The sequence below is a fragment of the Podarcis liolepis genome (genome assembly GCF_965112155.1).
Source record: "Podarcis liolepis genome assembly, chromosome: 12".
NCBI lineage: Eukaryota > Metazoa > Chordata > Lepidosauria > Squamata > Lacertidae > Podarcis > Podarcis liolepis.
The window spans coordinates 22,127,882-22,147,929 of NC_139563.1; the positions used below are offsets into that span (position 1 = coordinate 22,127,882).

A 20,048-nucleotide genomic window follows, 5' to 3' on the forward strand; every position below is an offset into this window, starting at 1 on the left:
ATGAGTTGTGGAGATTTGTATTTAAAACCATATAATAACAACCTTTAGAAACGTCATTAGGCAGGATTGGATAGCCTGGGGTAATAAAAATAGGAGGTGACGTGGGAGATAGAGAGTTGTCGGGGGACGGGGGACGGGACGACCTTTGTGAAATGCATACTGTTCTCTTGTTACCTGGTGGAAATGCCATTGTCCTATAAAGACCCTATATTATGAGTTTGGAAAAAATAATAGCAACATTTTTGCTTTGTCCATACGTTTGTAGGAGTTGGGAATATTTAACTTTCATATGCTGGTATTACCTTGGTGGGCTGTGAGGTGCGTAAGAGCATGGAAATATTGGCAGGTGAATGTGAAGGAAGCCTGTGTACTCAGGGGATTAAGAATAATTCAGCCAGACAAGAGTGGAGGAAATAAATGTTAGGATGAGTCACATTTCAACTATTGGTGGAATTACCTTTAAAATGAGAAAGCGGAACAGAAGTATAAAGTGGAAATCCATGCCCAGCCACAAAGACAACATTAACTCTTATGGAAGCTAGGTGGACGAACATTGAATGGGCTAAAGAATCTTGTGATTTGGGATGTGATGACTTAGGGAATTAAGTGGTCGATAAAAGTAGTGTTTGTTTGATTACATTGGGTTGGATCCAGATTTAGTCACGCCTACAGTAGACCCATTGCAATAAAAGTTTGCCATGATTTTTATGGTCTAGTCCAGGCACATCCAACTCCCAAGAGACTGCGATGTACACCCAGTATAAAAAAAACAACTGGCAGTGATCTGCCCGTTGTCATTGAGGATTGTTAGAGCTTTTTGGGGGGAGAGCAGAGTTGTTGAGTTTTTTGTGGGGAGAGGAGAGGTGTAGAGCTTTTTTAAAGGGGAAATAACATCCCTGGTCTATTCTAAGCATGACTTAAGTCTGAATCCACTCAATTTTTTTTTAAAAAACACAGCTTTTTCCAAAGGAGCAATATGAATTCCCAGGAGACAGCCATATACTTTGATTGATATTTCTGTTGCAGCCATTTCCAGTGCCAGACAGTTTAAACCGAAGAGTAGCATGTCTTTAGAGCAGCAGGACATGCTGTGGGAGAAACAGGGGACAAATGCCCAGCTACATACACAGTTTCCCCTGAATACACAGCAGTGATAACTTTGGGGGTCGTGACCCATGTCCTAAATACTTTTTTGTGCTGTCTGGCCTTTACAGCTCTTTATTCTTTAAAAAAGAAGAAGAGCTTATTCATTTTTAAATGTTTTGTTTTACCAGTGTTCACTGTCTTTAAATTTTATGATACCACAGTATATAAATGCTGTCGTCTAGAATACTTTATATCCAGTATATGTAGATCACCTATTTCTTTATTAAGACAATTGACAACTCCTAAACGAAGGATAGTACAGTGGTACCTCTACTTACGTTCACCTCTGGTTACGTATCCTTCGGGATAAGTGCGCGGCAAACCCGGAAGTATTTTTCTGGGTTTTGCCGCATGTGCAGAAGCGCTAAACCACGCCGTGCACATTCTCAGAAGCGGCACCTCCGGATACGCACACCTCGGGATCCCACTGGAGCTCCAGAAAGGATCCCGTGCACAACCGGAGGTACCCCTGTATTTATTATTTCTATATTAACACAAAATAAATACTATCCTTCGTTTTGGAGTTGTCAATTATAGAAGCATGGACATCTCAAGAAACCTTTTTAAGGTGGAAGAACAGATTGGCGTAACTCAGAAAGTAGAAAAGGCCTTTTCTCTGAGCACCATAAATAGCTATTTTGTGTTGCGGAAGTAGCTATCCGGGTGCTAATGATCAGTGTGTGTCATTCTTGAATAGCTTAGCTAAGAGGGCAAGCAATTCACATATCAAACTAATTTGCATTTATTCCTGCAGTGCCTTTCATACATTATAGGTGTGGGATAGAGTTAGTGTGAATAATAGTGGATAGGATCGCAGAGCTTTCTTATCTGTGAAATTGCTGCTATGGTTCTGTTTAAATTATATGCAAAGGAGCCATCCAGTGCCAACCTCTTTAATGCAAATCTAAGCTGAAATATTAAATTCTTTAATAAAAGTTGAGGCTGTGCAGCGCTTTTGACAATGACTGGAGCTATACTGGGTTGGATCTGGGGCAAGCTAGCTACTTTTCGTTCCCATTGAAATCTGTGGGACTTAAGTTAAATGGCTTCCTTAAATCTGATCCTTACATTATTCCAATGGGAGACAGTCAGCTGATCAAAGTAAGTATTGAATATATACTTTCTCCTTTCCGTTTTCGCAAGTTATTCATTTGTCCAAAGGTCAAAGTACAGGTTTTGAGAAGCACACACTTAAAAGTGCATGTTTACAATAAACAACCAGAGGAAGCTCTGTTACAAATTTCCCCACATAAAATTTACTCTCTTATTTGTCTCCAAAGTGCTGTTTGTTGCATCAAATCACCCACTGAGGGCTGTTTTGTTGGTTTTGACTCATGACAGGGCCTTTTCAGTGGCAGTTCCCCATTTGTGGAATGCCTTCCATAGTGAGGTCTGTCTGTATTCCTTATTCTTGACTTTAAGAGAAATTTAGAAAAATTCCTGTTTATGCAGGCATTTGATGGCTGAAGAACACTGTTCCGAGCAATCCTGAGAACGTTTTAACAATGTTTTAACTGTTTTTAGATTGAGTTTTAACTGTTTTAGAATGCTTTAAAAAATTATTCCTGTGCTGGCCGTCCTGGGCTCGTTTGGGAGGAAGGGCAGGATGTAAATTGAACGAACAAACAAACATATAATAAAGAGCAGTCTTGACAGCTGATTTTCAGTGGGAAAATGCCATCGGATTCAGATCAGAGACCCTATTACAGTCTTTGCTTCTGAAAGAAAGAGAGCTGCTTATTGTAAGCACATAGTTTGACCCTAACAATGCTTTGACACATTGCAGCCAACCACTCGGGTGCAGATAATTACCCTAACGTACTAGGGATGTGGGTGGCGCTGTGGGTTAAACCACAGAGCCTAGGACTTGCTGATCAGAAGGTCGGCGGTTCAAATCCCCGTGACAGGGTGAGCTCCCGTTGTTCGGTCCCTGCTCCTGCCAACCTAGCAGTTCGAAAGCACGCCAAAGCGCAAGTAGATAAATAGATACTGCTCTGGCGGGAAGGTAAACGGCATTTCCGTGTGCTGCTCTGGTTCGCCAGAAGCGGCTTAGTCATGCTGGCCACATGACCTGAAAGCTGTACACCAGCTCCCTCGGCCAATGGCCAATAAAGCAAGATGAGCGCCGCAACCCCAGAATCATCCGCGACTGGACCTAACAGTCAGGGGTCCCTTTAACTTTACTAGGAAGATACAGAGATTGCATAAGTAACCTTCTCTCCTTACCCCTCCTCCCCCTCCCATGTGTAGGTCTTGACTTTCCTGGGTGTGGGGTGGGATATGAATATATTGTGAAAACGGTCTGACTGCATAAGCTTCAATTTAATGTTTAAATTGATGAAGCTGTTGGCATAGAAAATTCAGCTTCTCTGGAGATGTACCAGTTGGCTCCCAAGTGTGTGCATGTCCACCATCAGCCTTAACATGATCATAACATGTGTCAGTCCAAGAGCCCATCTAGTCCAGTATTGTGTTTCTCATAATGGTCCATGATAGACTTAGGGAAAGTCCATAAGCAGGATACAAGCACAACAGCCCTTACCTGCTGTTGCTCCCCAGTGACTGGTATTTTAGAGGCAGGCTGCTCATTGATTGAGGAAGTAGCATACAGCCACTGTGCTATGAGCCCCGCAGCATTATCAGGATCAGGCTCGGGTTTGCAGCTCCTGATCCAGGAATAGGAGGAGGAAGGAGGAGGAAGAAGAAGAAGCAAAAGGGGCACTGATTTGTGGGAACCAAAGTTGGTGGTGGTGGTGGGGCTCTCCCCATTGCGTCTTGACTTCAGCTGCTTCTTAAGGTTGAACAGGGATCCTCTTCTGTTCACTTTCTCCATGCATACTTTTTACAGGGGGGGGGGGGGACTGCATCAGCCATTTTGCTGCCCATTTCCCCAATCTGGAGATACCCTTTCAAAACGCCTTGCAATCCTTTTCTTTACCATGTCCTGAATAATTGATGCCACCAGCAAACCATTCACGGACAAGTTATTTTTATTGGAATCACAGAGTTGGAAGGGACCACGGGGAGCATCTAGTCCAACCACCTGCAGTGCAGAAATATGCAGCTTTCCCATACCAGGATTGAACCTGCAACCCTGGCGTGGTCATCAGCACCACTCTGACCAGCTGAGCTATCTAGGCTTAAAAGCACTGTTCCCAATACAGACTTATTTGTGTTGGGTTCCACTTTTTATTGGTCCTCATCCATTCAGTTATCGATTCTAGACATTCCCTCACCTTTCCTGAGTCAGAGGTAAAAGAGATTATTAAGTTGGCCTCTGCTGCTCTGTGGCTAAAGGGCACAATCCTGAACAAAGAGATCCTTGGCTCTAGTGCCGCCATTTCAGGGCATTTTGTAAAACCGGCTTTGTCCACATAGCATTGCTTTCCTGTAATAATTTTAATCTCTACCTGCTTTCCTGTAATAATTTCACTGCTGTGTTGATCTGAAACCTCTCACAGTTAACGTCAGTCGGAAGATTTTATCTGATGGTCCTGATGTCACTGTCTTGGCAGTTGTTTTATTGAAAGAAATTTAATAATGTGGAATCAGTATTTTGAAGGCATTAGTTCTGATATTTAATTTCCTGCCTGTCTGCAAAGAAGCAGTCGCTGCTTAAGGCGGGTCAGTTTTTCTTTTCTTTTCTTAAATGTATGTATGTCAGAACAACTATAGTAACAATTTAATATGACTGGTGGGAAAGCACACATGTGGTAAGGAAACACAGCTAGAGGCTTTGATGATCTATTTCATTTTAGTTGTTGCAGTAATGTACAAATGCAGCTCTCCTGAATTCAAGCTGTGCCTGGAATAACTGAGGGCTGTGCTTACCCTGAATGACATTTAAGTCATAGTTATGTATATTTTTTTGGGGGGGGGGGAGAAAGAAAAATGACTGAATAAAACCTTCCTCAAAGATTTAACATATCACAAAATTGTACAAGGTATATGATAATGGTTTCATTCCATTTCAAATTATTATCCGTTAATTTTTAGTACATTATTTTAAAAATGCTTTTATGGGATTGTTGTAAACTTTGTAGCTAGGTTTTAAGTTGCATAGGTTAGATGAAGCATCCTCTTTTATGACATTAAGGAGTGAATCAATTGTGGGGGTTTTATCTAAAATTTAAGAAGGCAGATCCATTAGATCACACATTTTAATCATAATGAAGGCTAGTAATAATGTGTTAAAATAAACTTCAAATTCTCAGAGATGGATACATTTCATATATTTATGATGAACTGAGTTATACTTTTGCTCTAGTCTTGACAGATAAATGGTTCGTGTACAAGTTGCTGTGGCTTAATCATTTTGAGAACCTAAGAAATACATAGTTTTTCCACTTAAGCAGAAGAGATTCATCTTACCTAGTAGTGTGCTAACTGTAGATAATCCCCGCAAGATATTTTTGGCACTTATCGCTCAGTGTTCTGATACTCTTGTTCCTTCCAATTTGCCTTCTGATTTTTGTGTGGCGGTATCCATAGCAACTACCATCATTTCAATTTCCTCTTTTCCCCTCTATTGGTGAACACTACTCATGCCATGTGAACTGCTAAGTCTCATCTTTGCTGCTGCTCTAGTCAATCTGTGTGTTTTTTACAGAATACATGGGAGCTGCTCCATTTTCTTGAAGAGCAAACCATTAAATTAACTGTCTAATTGCAATTTTTTTTCTGCACAATGAAGCACCTGGGTATACAATATTGTAGATGCCCTAGAGTTTGTATGAAAAGCTTGTACATACTATTTTTTTTATTCTGTCCAGACTAGGATTAAGTCTCTTTTATGTCCACTTACTAATCTTTAGCTGGTGTAACAGTGTATATTTCCAGTAAAACCATAGGCTGAATGCCTATTTATTTCAGATATACGAGATAGGAGGAACTCGGGCTAGTATCATGTCATATGAAAGGCAGAAGCTGCTCCCCTCTGGCATATTCTGCTCATTTTATTCATTTAGAATTTTCCCACCTGAAGTCGTTGTTCCAGAAATACTTGAAGGGGAAAAGAGAGAAAGAGACAGACAGACAGACATCATATCATTGATATGCATTACCATTTCAAAAATTAACACTATAAAAGTACAATATAGACATAGTTAACAAAGAGGTGGTTGCTTCTGGCATCACATACGGGGCCTTCTCACCTGACAGATTTGGGGGTATCTATGAAGATACCACTGGGGAAGGAGTCCCAATGTTAAGAATGGTTGAACACCTTGGAAGGCACACCCACCTGAGGGGCCCACTGTGGATCTTCCAGGGACCCCAGGCGACCACTTCCATCTTGCTATTGCTGCTTATTCACCTGCAAGCGATGACAAGAGTGCATCGGTTTCCACTCTTCTTGCCCTCTTGATGGTTCTGCATTTGCAACAAATTAGTGTATGGCACAATATGACCTAGCAGCTGTGGTACCTGCCTCTGGGTAGCTATGTGGCTTTTTTTCCAGAGAGGGGAAGACAAGCAAACAGGCAACAGTAACGTCAAGGAAGAGGTCCAACCGCAAACATGTTTTCCAGTGCCCCCAAATCTGGAACCGACACAGGTTGCTATAACTCTTAACTTGATGCACGTGGGGCTTTTTGACTTGTTTATATACCATACCCTGCAAACGTTCATTTATTTCTTTATGGAATGTCTAAACCACCCTGCATCAAAATAGATTCCAGGGTGGTGTGCAATTAGTTGAAAACAAATATCATAATGTGGAGTTTCAGAAATGTCATCACTGCCTCCCTTCCTTTGCAGTAAAAGTCTTTCATGTTGAGGTCTTTCTAAACAGTCTGGAATCATTTTCATTTTCTGCATGCTTTCCACCCTATTACTTCATAGCTATAATTACACACGCAAACACACAAACACACACAAACACAGAGAGGGAGGGAGGGAGGGAGATCTGTTGAATAAAGTACCAAATCAGAGTCATTCAAGGACTGGGACCAGGGATGCGCTCCTGTTTTCTCTCCCTATTTCTTTTTCATAAATAACAGTTAAGCTGTTAGATGTAAGCTTTGTGGAATACTGGCCCCCGGCTTTCTAGATTGAAGGACATAAAAATTGCTGGAAGTCGGTAGACCCAGTAGAGCAGATACTCCTTCATCGAACATTTGGCAGAAAAGTTATTCTTGTTGATGCTTCTCTCTTTCAGTAATGGTAACTAATCAGAGAGATTTCTGCTGTCTCAGTTGCATTAATGACTTCCTTTCAGTGCTGGTGCTACCTGTGCAAAGTGAAGCTTCTTGTCTCAGGCAGCAGACACGGGGGACAGTGACAGCAGCTCCTCAGCTATTCCTCTGGAGCCCCTTGGCCATACCCTTCTGTTGCAAAGCTGCGTGTGCCATGGCACTTGCTTGCCCTCTCCATAACCACCCTACTGTCCTCAAGTGTAGTGGAGGACCCTACCCATTGCTTGAATTATGTGTTTGCTTTTTAAATGAAAGCGCATCTTTTTTTAATGAAGTCCACTGAAAAAGGAAATTTCCAGAATGTTAAGCCAACACGGTCTTATTAACCGAGCATTATTGCATGGCTCTTTAGGAAAAGAGGTCATTATTTCAAACCTTTGCAGATGCTACTACGTATCTTGCATAAGCTTGGTTGTAAATAAACAAGTCTGAATTACCGATATTTAAACTTCTCCAGATCCTTCTCTTGGGTTAATCCCTCTAGTTACATTGTTGTTCCTTGTTCTGCTCTTCATATCCTGTGCTCAAAAACAATATCCAGAAACACTGACATTCACAACAACAGAAAATCCCTTCTAACAAGCAGTTGTTAAACTCTTATATTTGCTAGTTGGGTACTTCATCACCTGAGATGATCTTCATAGTTTCCCACTGGTATATCACTTCTTAGAACAGGGTGTGGAGAAAGTGGATACAAATAAGTTTTATAACCCAGCTCATAATTCTTTAACTTGGAGTCATCTTATGAAATTGATTGACGTAGTTAGGACTGGTAGGAGAAAGCGCTCCATGCAAGACATAATTAAGTTATTTGATTGACTGCCCATGTTATGATGGGTGTTGACTAGCTTAGGTGGCTTTTGAAGTGACTAGACAAATTCATAAGGATAGCTCAGTCACAATGATGATTAGTCATGATATCAGGCTCAGAGACCATTTGCCACTGAATTCCAGTTGCTGGTGAACAACCCCAGGAGGAGGTCTTCATCCTGCCTCTAAGCTTCCTGGAAGCAACTGGTGGACTGTTGTAGAGAGCAGGATAGTCTGATCTAGCTGGACTCTTACTTTCTTAATCATATTCACTTGGGTCAGCTTCCCCAGACTACGTGGATACTGTAGCTTTTTATTTACTCTTATTTCTCCCATAGAACACCTCAAAAGATCTACCTTGCCATTCCATTCTGTTGTTCTATTGTGCATTGTTCTTTCTTAGTGGTTTTGGTTGGTGTGGTTTTTTTAAGTGCAAGGAAGATAAACAGCAGGATTTGATATAATTTTGGAATTCATCTTGCTGTTCAGCAGGTTCCATCAGAAAATGTTAACATTTTCATAGAAAATATTAATGAATAAACTCAGCCTGGTGTACTTCAGTAATATTAAATAATACCTACCATTTCTATAGCACTTTCATAGTGTTCAAAGCATTTCTCATGTGTCAGGAAAATTTACAGCAGCACTGAAAGACAGGCCAGTATCATTATCTCCATGTTGTAGATGAGGAGTTGGGCGGAAAGGCAGCATAGTGAGTTTGAGGCAGAGGACTCAGCTATACAGCTGCAAAGAAAACGTTTTAAATGTGTTGTAAAGTGCAGTATACAAATGTGGCATTAGATGGCGACAGTGAGCTATGCCAAATTCAATGTATTTTTCAAAACGTTTCTTGGGTGGCCACTGTAGCAACAGGATGCTGGAACAGATGGACCTTTGGCCTGATCCAACAGGCCTCTTCTTATGGTCTTATGGGCACTTTTTCCACATTGGCCCTGTGAGCTTTAATGTGCAAAGATTTTGAACCTCTTCAAATTAGGTTTGCCAGAAATATTACATATAAACATCCTAATGTAAATTGGCTCTTGATTCCATTGGCTCTTGAGTCTGCAAAGTTTTGGCAGTTTTCGGAATATTGGCTATTATGTTTGTAATTATGATTTCACTATGTATAGTCACGAGATCCCATTAGAATAGATGAGGTATGAATGGCGATGAAAGATAGTACACACAATACAGTTGTGAAAAATAAAGTTTCTTGTGCCTATAGCTATTCCCAGAGCTATTTTTCTAGAAAAAGAGGTGCCCAAACTCACCTCCCTCGCTTTCTTATAATGGCAGTGGCACCCTCCTGAGTTCTGGTGGGGGGGGGGGAGCCCTAGCTCTACTAATGGTTTTTACAAAGACGGCTCAAATATTTTCCATGTATCTGTAAAATATGTCATGTTCTCTTGCTTTAAACAGAGCAGATGCTAATTCTCTGATTGTCAGATGAATTAAAATCATTTGAATCCTATTATTTAATATAAAGAAGAATGAGGTATAATTAATCTTTCCAATCTCTCGTAATGACTGTATTTGTAATTTTCTTTTAGGGAAGCCACGAAACAGATTGGAGCCGATGGACACCATATTTGTTAAGCAGGTTAAAGAAGGAGGGCCTGCTTTTGAAGCGGGATTATGCACAGGTAACTGTTACCATACCTAGACATATCTGATTGGCTGGGCTGGTGTGGTGTCATGAGTGTTCCAACTTCCAAGGAAGTTGTCAGAGTATGTGTTTATGTAAGGAAACAAAATTTTTAATTAGTTGGGAGTTTCAACCCATTCAGCTATTACTGAAAGGTTTGGGATTCGGTTGTCATTATGGAAGGAAGATGTTATGTGCTGAATCCAGACCTGATTACCTGTGGGTGGGACTCCATCCATGGGATGCTCTGCTGAAGGCAGTAGGATGGTGTGATTTTTGCTGATCCTTTCTGCAGTCCCCTGTAAAGATGCTCCAGAGCACAAGGGACCAGTGTGGGAGGTGACACTGTGGTCTGCAGGGGGGACAGGAAATCAGTAAGAATCACTCCTCCAGTGGGAACCTCTGCTGAATCTCAGTCCCTTCCAAAGATAAGTTTGGCTCCAGCCCAGAGGGTTTAGAAAGTCATAAATGGTTCACATATTATTAGAAAAAGATGGAAAGAGTGTCATTTGTGCTTTCCCTGCTCCTCTTATAACATGTAAAGTAGGGCTTATGAATGCATGAAGTTCCTAATTAAACTTGTGGATTTCATTCTTCGGGATTATTTGTAAGTCACACATCTGAAATATTTCTGCTTTGTTTTTCTTTGTAATACTTGAACGGGTTCTCAGCTTCCGTTAATGAAGAAAACAGTGGTCTGGATATATCTCCTTTTTTCTGTGTATTTTTTTTTCTGCAGGTGACAGAATTATAAAAGTGAATGGGGAAAGTGTTATAGGGAAGACATATTCTCAAGTAATTGCTTTAATTCAAAACACGTAAGTATGGGTGTCTGTAATCTGCATAATTTTAAATTCCATGTAGTTTGTTTTGAGAAAGGTGATTGGTGCGTGGTTTGTCTGTTTCTACCAAGATAATCAGAATCATAGAATGAGTAAAAGAAATCCAGTTCAACTCATTCCGCAGTGTAGGATTGGCCAGCCTTTGACAGAACCAGCAGGGCCTTCCATCAGCTGCAGAAGGACTGAGGTGATCTCTGATGATTTTCCATCCCCTTGTAGCTCCTGCACCCCCAAAACTTAAGTGGCACATTGTGGGAGGTGGCACAGAAACTGCATGGAAGAGGGAGACTCTCAGAAGTTCACCACAATCCGTGTTCTACTGACCAAAGCTTTCTGAGATGAAACAGCAGAGGGACACCAATTGGAATACAACCCATTGAAAGTGTAGGGATGTGCTGTGGATAATGTCATTGTGAAGTTTTTTATTCTTTTGATACTGAGCCAACTTTGACTGAGCAGCAGATGTAAAAGTAAAAGCAATTAATTCATAGGACTGCACCTCATATTATGTTCAATCTTTCATATCCATTCTGTGGGTGACGTTTCATATGACCATACTGCAGGAAGATAAAGCTTGTTAAGAAAATGGCTTATAGCATTTCCATAAAGGCTTGACATTTGTTGGTATTATTCCATGAGCAGTTTAGAATGTTTAACAATTATTTAGGAAAAGTTATTTTATTAGCAGCTTTTTGGTGGTGATGGGAAATTGAATCTAATACTGTATTTGTTTCCGAGAATGTTTTGCTGATAAATATCTGTACCTGACATACACAGGGGCTGTGTCTGAACATCACACTAAACCAGTGGGATGAGAACAAGCTGCAGCAAGCCTTGGGCTTGTACGCTTCCCCACAACCACTGATGAAGAGCAGTTTGGAAGTTTTTGCTTCCATTTTCTGTTAACCACAGTTTATCATGATATCTGAATCTGGACAAACTATGGATTACAAAACATGCCAACTTCAAACCATAGTTTATGAAAATAGCTTGTTTAACTGGAACCTTAGTTGACATTAATCATATTTTGGATTCAGATGGCACACTAAACTGTGGTTAACCAAAATTGGAAGCAAAAGTTCCCAGTTTCCTCCTTGCAGCCATACCAGCAACATCTGGAGAACCAATGTTAGCTCCTTGCCCCATATGTAAAAAATAATCTACATGGATAATCAATCTCCATGTAGGATAAAAGTGTCCGTATTGTTAGGGGTGCAAGTGTATTTTCTCACAGTGAGTACATGAATAAGACAGGCTCTGTGCATATCAGCTACTTGATCTGTGTGCTTTTGATTCTAAAAACACCTGTGCCGCACATTATAAGTGGCAACTGACGTATTTTTTTCCTGCATAGAAAATTCTAATTTTCTTAAAGGGAAGCAGTCATGAATTTGAGGCATAATTTGAAGGAGAACAACAATCCATGGGAGTAAAGAGGAAAGCAAGCATTATATTCAGTCCTGGTGGTTGAGAAAGAGTGACTACTGAGATAATCAATGTATCTCTTTATATGTTAGCCAGCAATTAAATTCCCTATCAATTGGTTAGTGCAGTATTTTATTTTTTATTAATATACCAATATGTTTCCTCCTCTCTCACAGTGACAGCATGCTAGAACTTAGTGTGATGCCAAAAGATGAAGACATCCTTCAGCTGGTAAGTTATACTTCTGAAATAGAAACTAAAGTAAGATGGCCGTAAGCACCCCAGAAAACTTTTGGCTCTTTAACCAGGCTCCTGAGTAAGCTGAATTGCTGAATAATGCTGCTACTACTATAGTTGTAATGTCCATGCCTTCTTTTCTTAATTTGTTGTTTCATTAGTTCTAGAAACACACAGGGTAAAGAATAAGCATACAGTCGTACATTGGTTCTCAAATGGAATCTGTTCCGGAAGTCCGTTTAATTTCCGAAAACATTCGAAAACCAAGGCACGGCTTCCGATTGGCTGCAGGAGCTTCCTGCACTCAATTGGAAGCCGTGGAAGCAGCGTCGGATGTTTGGGTTCCAAAGAATGTTTGCAAACTGGAACACTCACTTCCGGGTTTGCGGCATTTGGGAGGCAAAACGTACGAGTACCAGGGTACAACTGTATATGAAACTGTATATGAAATGAAAATGTGGGGACGGGGAGCCTTCCTACCCTTTGAATTCTTGAAGGAACATATACCACAAACCACTGAAATGAAGTAAATAATAATAATAATAATTTTTATTTATACCCCACCCTCCCCAGCCAAGGCATGGCAATGAATAAAATCTAAAGCCATGCTCTGATCTGAGTTGAAGATGGAAATACCTGTGATGATCATCTTCAGCAAAAATGGGTGCACAAAGGCCAGTAGTGAATGAGCTGTTATTCAAGCAAGAAATTAAAGCTCATTTTAAAAGTTGGACTGAAGGAACCCAGTCAGGTCCCTCTTTACTCTGTAAAAAACAAAATTTTGATTTTGTTTTGTTTTCTGTCAGTTAAGCATCCACTTGAAAGTTGGATACAAGTTTCATTGCTTTCACTGGGACTTTGTTAAAAGGAAGGGCCAATTGTCATTCTCTTAATGGAGAATGTGTGCATTCAAACCCACCTCTGATTGGCTTCAATTTTTCAGGAATTCATACAAGCAGAGGTACATAGAGACCTCTTCCTTCATCGCATGTTCCTAGCAAGGAGAGAGCTAATTGCAGCCACTCTTCCTTGCCTTTGCAGCAGTGTGAATTCATTTTGGATTAAAGTAGTTCACTGTGCTAGCTCTATTTCTTGTTAATTCGAACTAAAATTATTATGGCCTTTTCAGTGAAGCAGGACTTCGGTATACTGTGTTAACTGGTTTCAACCACAGAGAACAAGTGCAATGGGGAGGGGGGGGGGAGAGAAATGAGATTACTTTGGCTCTTAAATTAGGAGGAGGCATCATATGCTTTAAATTTGAATGCTTTAAATGTTGACCCAACGAGCTAGAACTGGACCAAGTTATAGGTAGTAAACACCAGGTTTTACTGCAGAAATGTTTGGTTTGTGTATTAAATTTCTTATATAACCTTTTTCTAAAACAAGGCATCTTACAACAGGTTCTGGTATACCATATTTTTCCGTGTATAAGACACCCCCTATTTCTGGGGACTCCAAAATAAGAAAACACCCCTCAGCACTACCCGTGTATAAGACAAGCCCCAATTTTAAATTTAAATTTAAATTCTAATTTTTTGGTTAAAAAAAAACCCTAGTCTTATACACGGAAAAATACAGTACTTTGAAATTAAAAACAAAAGCAATATAACAACCAAGGAAATAAAGGTTACCTCATAATGCAAGAGGACTCTTATCAAAATGTAGGATAGATGTTGGGACATTTTAAGTGGACTTTTTTCATAGGATAGCATTTCAAGCATAAAATCTTGTAGAAAGTCTGTTTTAACAGAACACATGAAACATTTACAGTAAACCCAAATTGAGCATTTAAAAGGGAGGAGAGGGGCTAATAATGCTTCTCCTTAATTATCAAACTGCAAGTAAATGGCCTGTATAGGGCCCAGCCATACAGTTAGAAGCTGCCAGGAAAAACCGCAGTAGTTCTTTTCCTTGTTAAGGCATCCATTACTCAGAAGCAATCCCTCCTCTTTATTAAATGCTAGTGAAAATGGATGTTAATATGATTTAGTTGAGGCTCTTATTATGTGTCTTGTGTACATCTGGTAACATGCATTTCCCTTTATACGCTTTAATAGCTCTACACTTAGGCTTGCTACCTGAAGTGTAAATCAATCCTCAAAGTGAATCTATGTTTTATCGGTAATAAAGGGGATGATTTATTTATTTATAGAACTATTACATTTTGTTTAGTAACTTTGTTAGATGCCTCTTCTAAACCAGGGCTCAAGGTGTCCTACAGTTCACTGTAAAAAAGAATGTGGAAGAACTCTGGGTATATTTTAAGACATGGTGGTGAAATAGAAAGCAAGGTGGACATGTACAAAAATATTTAATAGACAGGAAAGAAATGATACTTTTTAAACTGTTTTAAAAAGTTAATAACCATCCAGGTTTGTTGTTGCCTGCAAAACTGATAGATGCTTTCACATCACCTTGCTGAAAGTGATATTGTTTGGATTTAAGCTTTCATTTCAGCAAATTAAAGGCACGTCTTAGCATTTGTGGTTTTAAAATAAAGTGCTGAAAACATGACCCTAAGGGCTACAGTGGCACCAGTCTGGCCTCTTTGAGTAACATAGGTATTATTGTGGGGATTTTCAAAACCAATGGAAATTACTTTACTTTTAAAGATGACTCTGCTCAGCTTTTATGTGTCTTACCAAGACACATTCTCAAAACAGTAGGAAAACTGTGTCTTATCTTTTGCTGAAATAAACTGTTGCAACAAAATGAAGAAAGGGGAAACAGTTTGTTGAATGCATTCTTCTATGTCACGGTCACCCCTCTTTTATTGACTTTAAAGAATATGAAGTGGAAGGAAAGGATTTTCCCTTTGCTAGACACACTAGGGTTGTGCCCATTATTAAATGAATGGATTCTCATTTCTCAGTTAGGTTACTTGGTTTTCCTAGATCGCAGAGGAACATCTATGCTACATTCCTATTCCTTTAAAATACCGTATTTTTCGCTCTATAGGACGCACTTTTTCCCCTCCAAAAATGAAGGGGAAATGTTTGTGCGTCCTATGGAGCGAATGCAGGCTTTCGCTGAAGCCTGGAGAGCGAGAGGGGTCGGTGCGCACCCCCCCCGCCAGCCCCAAAGAGCATATCGAAAGGAACCCAACGCCTCCAGAGCCTTGCAGTGGGCTGCACATTTTGGGGGTAGTTTAGCACGGGAGGAATTTGAGCTGGGCGGCAGTTTCATTACTTATTCAAAGTGTTTTACCTAGAAATTGTTCCATATGCCTGCTATTGTCATTCCTGAGAGAACCAGTTAGGGAAACTTTGTGCACTCTTGCGAATACACGGTTGCTCTGAGGTAATTGGGATAGCTGTTTTCTCACATGTAGAAGGCTTCAGGTGAACGCACCTTGAACGCACAGAATGCACCTTGTTTTAGAGGGGGAGAACAAGAAAAATTTTTTTTTCCTGTTCTCCCCCTCCTATGGTCCGGTGCGTCCAATAGCGCGAAAAATACGGTACATATTGCAGACTCTGCTGGAAGAGAATTGTACCTTTGGCAGATAATAGGCATTCTGGGTTGAGAGTCCAGTTCATATGTTAAAGGTGTGGCATTTCTGCCAATTCACTGATTGCTTTGGGGAAGAATACGCCATCATTTCCATGAATTCATGCTGTATTCACATGTAAGGCTAAATCATGGTGTAAATCAAAGACAAGCTGCAGCAAACCTCAAGCTCATAACCCTCCAGGCCCTACTTCCTCTTCTCTTGTGTGACCAAGAGAGACCAAAAACTTCTATTTTTAACTAACCACAGTTCAGTGGTGTGTTTTAACTATAACCTGTGGTTAATCTTAGCTTTTTTTTTACAGTTATAATTTGAAGTCGCCTTGTTTTAGTAAACTGTAGTTTGCACTAACCGAAGTTTGTCTGAGTTCAGACATCACAGCAAGCAAGCTATAGTTAGTTAGGGTTGCCATATCTTGAAGGGGGGTGGGGAGGACGGTCCAAGCCTCTTTCCTCACTCCCAAAAAACCTCAGACATTTCCTTTAAAATTTAAACCTACCCCCAAATGGGCATTTTGGCTCCCTCAAAAGAGGACATGTCTGGAATTTCCCAGATGTATGGTAACGGTATAGTTAGTCCAAAGCTCCACAGAGCCAGAGACTTGTCGTCTAAACACTCATGGTTTAATTAGTGTTATGTGCAAACAAGACTATAGTAAGAAATAGTTCCCTAGAAGACGACCTCCCTAGCTCTTATTCCCTTCTGAAGCTTTCTATGCAAGCTTTGGATAATTTAAAGTGGATGGCATGTGTTAATCAAGAGGTTTTCATTTATAAAGTCTTAGCACAGGATCACAGTACCTCAAGGACTGCCTCTCCAAAATGAGCCAAACCAGACCCTGCAATAATAACCTGTTGAATCTCTTCATCCAGATTAGGTGGTCTTCTCACCTCCATCTTGTTTGGATTTCATTTTAGTTTGTTCACCTTCATTTGTATCGAACTGCCTCCAGACACTTGTGCAAGATTTCCACCGCTTCCTTGAAATAAGCAGATGGAAATGCGAGATAGAGTTGTGTGTCATCTGCCTGCCGATGTCAGTAACCCAAATCTCTGGATGATTCCTCATCCGCCAGCAGTTTCCTGTTGCTGTTTTTCAAATGGGAATAGAATAGAACCTTGGGGCAACTGTATAAACCAAAGCTCAAAAGCCAGGAAAAAACCTGAGTCTCTCCAGACCCAATCTAGCAAGACATCCCAGAAGAAAACCATGGTTAATGGTACTGTAAGCCGCGGAGAGGTCCATGAGAATCAATAGGTCTCAATCTCCTTACCCATTCCCCAGTGTAAATAATCCACCAGGGCGATCTTGTGTGGAGACAGAATACTTTTCGAGAAGAGATTCAGATTAACTCCCAGGCATTTCTTGAAGACCCTTTATACTAGCTGGCCTATTCAGTTTAAATTTTCTGCGGATTAGGCAGTCATTTTAATGATTGTTTTGTATATTTTTTATGGTACGTTTATGTTTTGTTTCATTTGTATACATTGTTGCATACCGCTTTGGTGTTTTACATGAGATGGGGGTATATCAATGCTTTTATAAATAAATAAAAGCCAGATTGGAAACAGACCTAAATCATCTGTTTCCTCCGGCGCTCCTTAAGGCTATTTACTGCTCTATCATCCTACTAAAAATAAATAAATTAAATTGAAATGATGCATTGGATACTGTGTGATAATTATCAAGGATAGTTGGAAGTGCAAATTTGATTTTTTTCAGTAAAGGCCTTAGAACTGCCTTTTTTCTGAGACAGTGTGAACTTCCCCTTCCCATCGGTAAAGCATTCACTACCTATGAGGTTTGGGGTGGCAAGTCCACTACTGCCAGTCAAGAAGGGCAAGGATCCTGAGAGCAAGCACTAGGCCTCAAATCTTTAGATTGCACAAATGGAAAGGCCTACTAGGCCTATAACCCATGTACAATATTTCTTTCTGTTACCAGTGTTTTGAGGCTGGGTGCCTTGAAAGGGACACACCCTGGACGGGTTGCCCCCACCAGTTACTTTGGTTTTTATTTATTTATTCCCTTGTTACTTTGAGGCCTTTCCCCTCCGAGGGTGCGGCCTCCTCAGTTGTGTGTGTTTTAATTGGATCTTGGCTAGAAGCTTAATTTCCGCAGCTTGTTGCTATGGGGACATGCTACCACAGCTGCTCTTAGAAATCTCCAGGTTTTCTCCTATCAGGCATGCTCAGAATTTGCTAGCGTCCATTTCAATAAACGGAAGCAGTTGTGACAGTGAATGGCTGTGTGTCTGTCTGTGGATAGGCTTGCGGCCTTCTGTGGTCTATGAGGATACGTTTGGTCTAAACAGTTACGGGACCATCTACGTTTTTTGTGCTTTGAATTGTGAAGTCATACTGAATAACTTCAGTAGCATATTAGTGTCTATGAAAACCTCATGGCGTAGTGGGGCAGTGCGTCTGGCTATAATCCAGAAGGTTGGTGGTTCGAGCCCACCCAGGGGTGGCTGTGGGCAGGATTCCTGCATTGCAGGGGGTTGGACTAGATGACCCCTGGGGTCTCTTCCAGCTCTACAATTCTACATATCATTTGGCAGATCCAGAAGCTAGGACGTAGCTGGTTGATTTAGAGGTGTATAAGTCCCGTATCTTCTTATAGCCTCTGTGGCATGATGTGTTTCCCCTGTGCTCCAGATATGAAAATAAATAAATCACAGGTTAGCACTAGTGACATCGGAGAGAGGCAGTACCAGTGGAATGGAGATGTGTAGAATAAGTAAAGGGACATATTTAATCCCCCCTTTTATTTGTTTTACATTACCTTACACGTGTGGGAGGGAAGAGGGTAAGCCCACCTCCAGCCTGACCAGCATGAAGCCAGCAGGGTTTTGGAAGTGGTAGTCACTCAGCTACTTTGCTCCTCATTCGGGATTATGCCATAAATTTGCATCAAAATCAATAAGACCAAAGCCATTATTAATTTGTCCAATTGATTTTAGTGGGATCCAAGTTCAGCTGATTTTAATCTGGGTTTGCTTCTCTTGTTAACAGTGTGGAAAGGCTTATGGGTGGCCTTAGCATTGGACAAACTCAGCTAATTACTTCAGGGACTGGGGGCGGCAAATTGGTGCCTCCCAGGCACCCGCGCACTTGCTTCAGATGCTGTCACCCGTTTGGCTTTTTCTGGGGTCACTGGAGTGCCCACCCTCTTCATGCCTTGCTCTGACAAAGGGGGTTCCTTCCCCAGTGATGTATTCTGAGTGAGGTTGCCCGTGCTGCTGCCTCTCATTTTTCATGGTGGCTAGAAATTCCTGTTTTAAAAAATAATTAGAAGCATAAGAAAAGCAGCGGCAGGGCAGGTCCTTTCCTGAGCCACCTCACTTAGAATGTCTCATTCTGAGGAGTGAATCCCTTCCACAGCGAGGAAGCATAGGCAAGCTGCCACATTAGCAGCAAAACTTATCAAAAGTGAGGGGGAGAGAAGAAGAGAGGAGGGCTGGAAGCGGCTTTCCCAGGAGGTACTATGCCTTGCACCAGCCTTGGGAAGACTTTACCCTGTGTACCACAGAGGTGGGAAACCTATGGCTCTCCATTGATTGCTGGACTATAGACTCTCCTCAGTCCATGCTGGCTGAGGCTGATGGGAATTGTAGTCCACAGGTTCCCCACCCCTGCTGTATATTTATTTTATATTAAGCAGTTTTGAACTTGAAGTTGAAAATTGAATATTTTTTTTATAAAAAAACGCTCTTCATTGACTTTAAAAATAATGAAAATATATACTAAAATAATTATTTAGAAGAACTATGCTATATTCTGATATACTTTCGAATTTTCTTTCCCTTCATTAATACAAAACTGGTTCATTTCCTATAATTTATCATTTTAGTCATTCCCAGATTATATATATATATTCAGGCAGAGCTAATGTGGTGCATTTTTTGTGGTTTTTAAGTAGGGTATCTTGCAAACCTGCAGATTTGGGCTGAGTATATATGCCTTAATTGGACTAGGGAGGCAGTATTGGCATATTTCAGAGTGTGAGCGGATGTGTTGTTTCCTTAGACTGTACCACAGCTTGCTTTTTCATGCGTCTATGTCTGCTTTCCTATTCCCCCCTCCTAATCTGAAAAGTACACGAATGCAGAGTCCCCATTTTCCGTCATGAGAGAGCATGCAAAAATCAGACAGCTGTATTAGCATGCACCTTGCAATTGGAAGCACAGCCTGTCTCTGAAGAAACGCCGAAGATATACAAAATGAAAACGA

General features: G+C 40.8%; 2 protein-coding genes across 16 annotated transcripts in view; one reads left to right on the top strand and one right to left on the bottom strand.

Moving 5' to 3' along the window:
* ARHGAP21 (Rho GTPase activating protein 21) overlaps positions 1-20,048 on the top strand; it is a 113,595-nt gene that overhangs the window by 60,145 nt on the left and 33,402 nt on the right. For 7 of the 9 annotated variants that reach the window (XM_083467350.1, XM_083467352.1, XM_083467353.1 and 4 more), the window contains 3 exons: positions 9,704-9,796; positions 10,538-10,616; positions 12,242-12,296. In XM_083467350.1, coding sequence (XP_083323476.1) covers positions 9,704-9,796; positions 10,538-10,616; positions 12,242-12,296 — 227 coding nt within the window. Of the gene's footprint in view, positions 1-9,703; positions 9,797-10,537; positions 10,617-12,241; positions 12,297-16,925; positions 17,036-17,251; positions 17,273-20,048 lie in introns of those variants that run through there. The other 2 variants (XM_083467354.1, XM_083467355.1) reach the window with 2 other exon arrangements.
* Positions 5,023-18,614, bottom strand: LOC310689695 (uncharacterized protein). 7 transcript variants are annotated; one of them, XM_083467601.1, is made up of 8 exons: positions 18,530-18,614; positions 18,215-18,428; positions 16,707-16,795; positions 13,937-14,043; positions 10,016-10,150; positions 8,732-8,894; positions 7,778-7,858; positions 5,023-6,460 (listed from the first exon to the last, which is right to left on the bottom strand). In XM_083467601.1, the coding sequence occupies exons 2-6, from the start codon at positions 18,217-18,219 to the stop codon at positions 8,883-8,885; spliced, it is 348 nt and encodes a 115-aa protein (XP_083323727.1). In that variant the 5' UTR covers positions 18,220-18,428; positions 18,530-18,614; the 3' UTR covers positions 5,023-6,460; positions 7,778-7,858; positions 8,732-8,882. The 7 variants fall into 7 exon arrangements, 2 of the variants coding, with proteins under 2 accessions (XP_083323727.1, XP_083323726.1); XM_083467600.1 differs by lacking the exon at positions 18,530-18,614 and having other exon boundaries at positions 18,215-18,485; XR_014517584.1 differs by lacking the exons at positions 13,937-14,043; positions 18,215-18,428; positions 18,530-18,614 and having other exon boundaries at positions 16,668-16,776.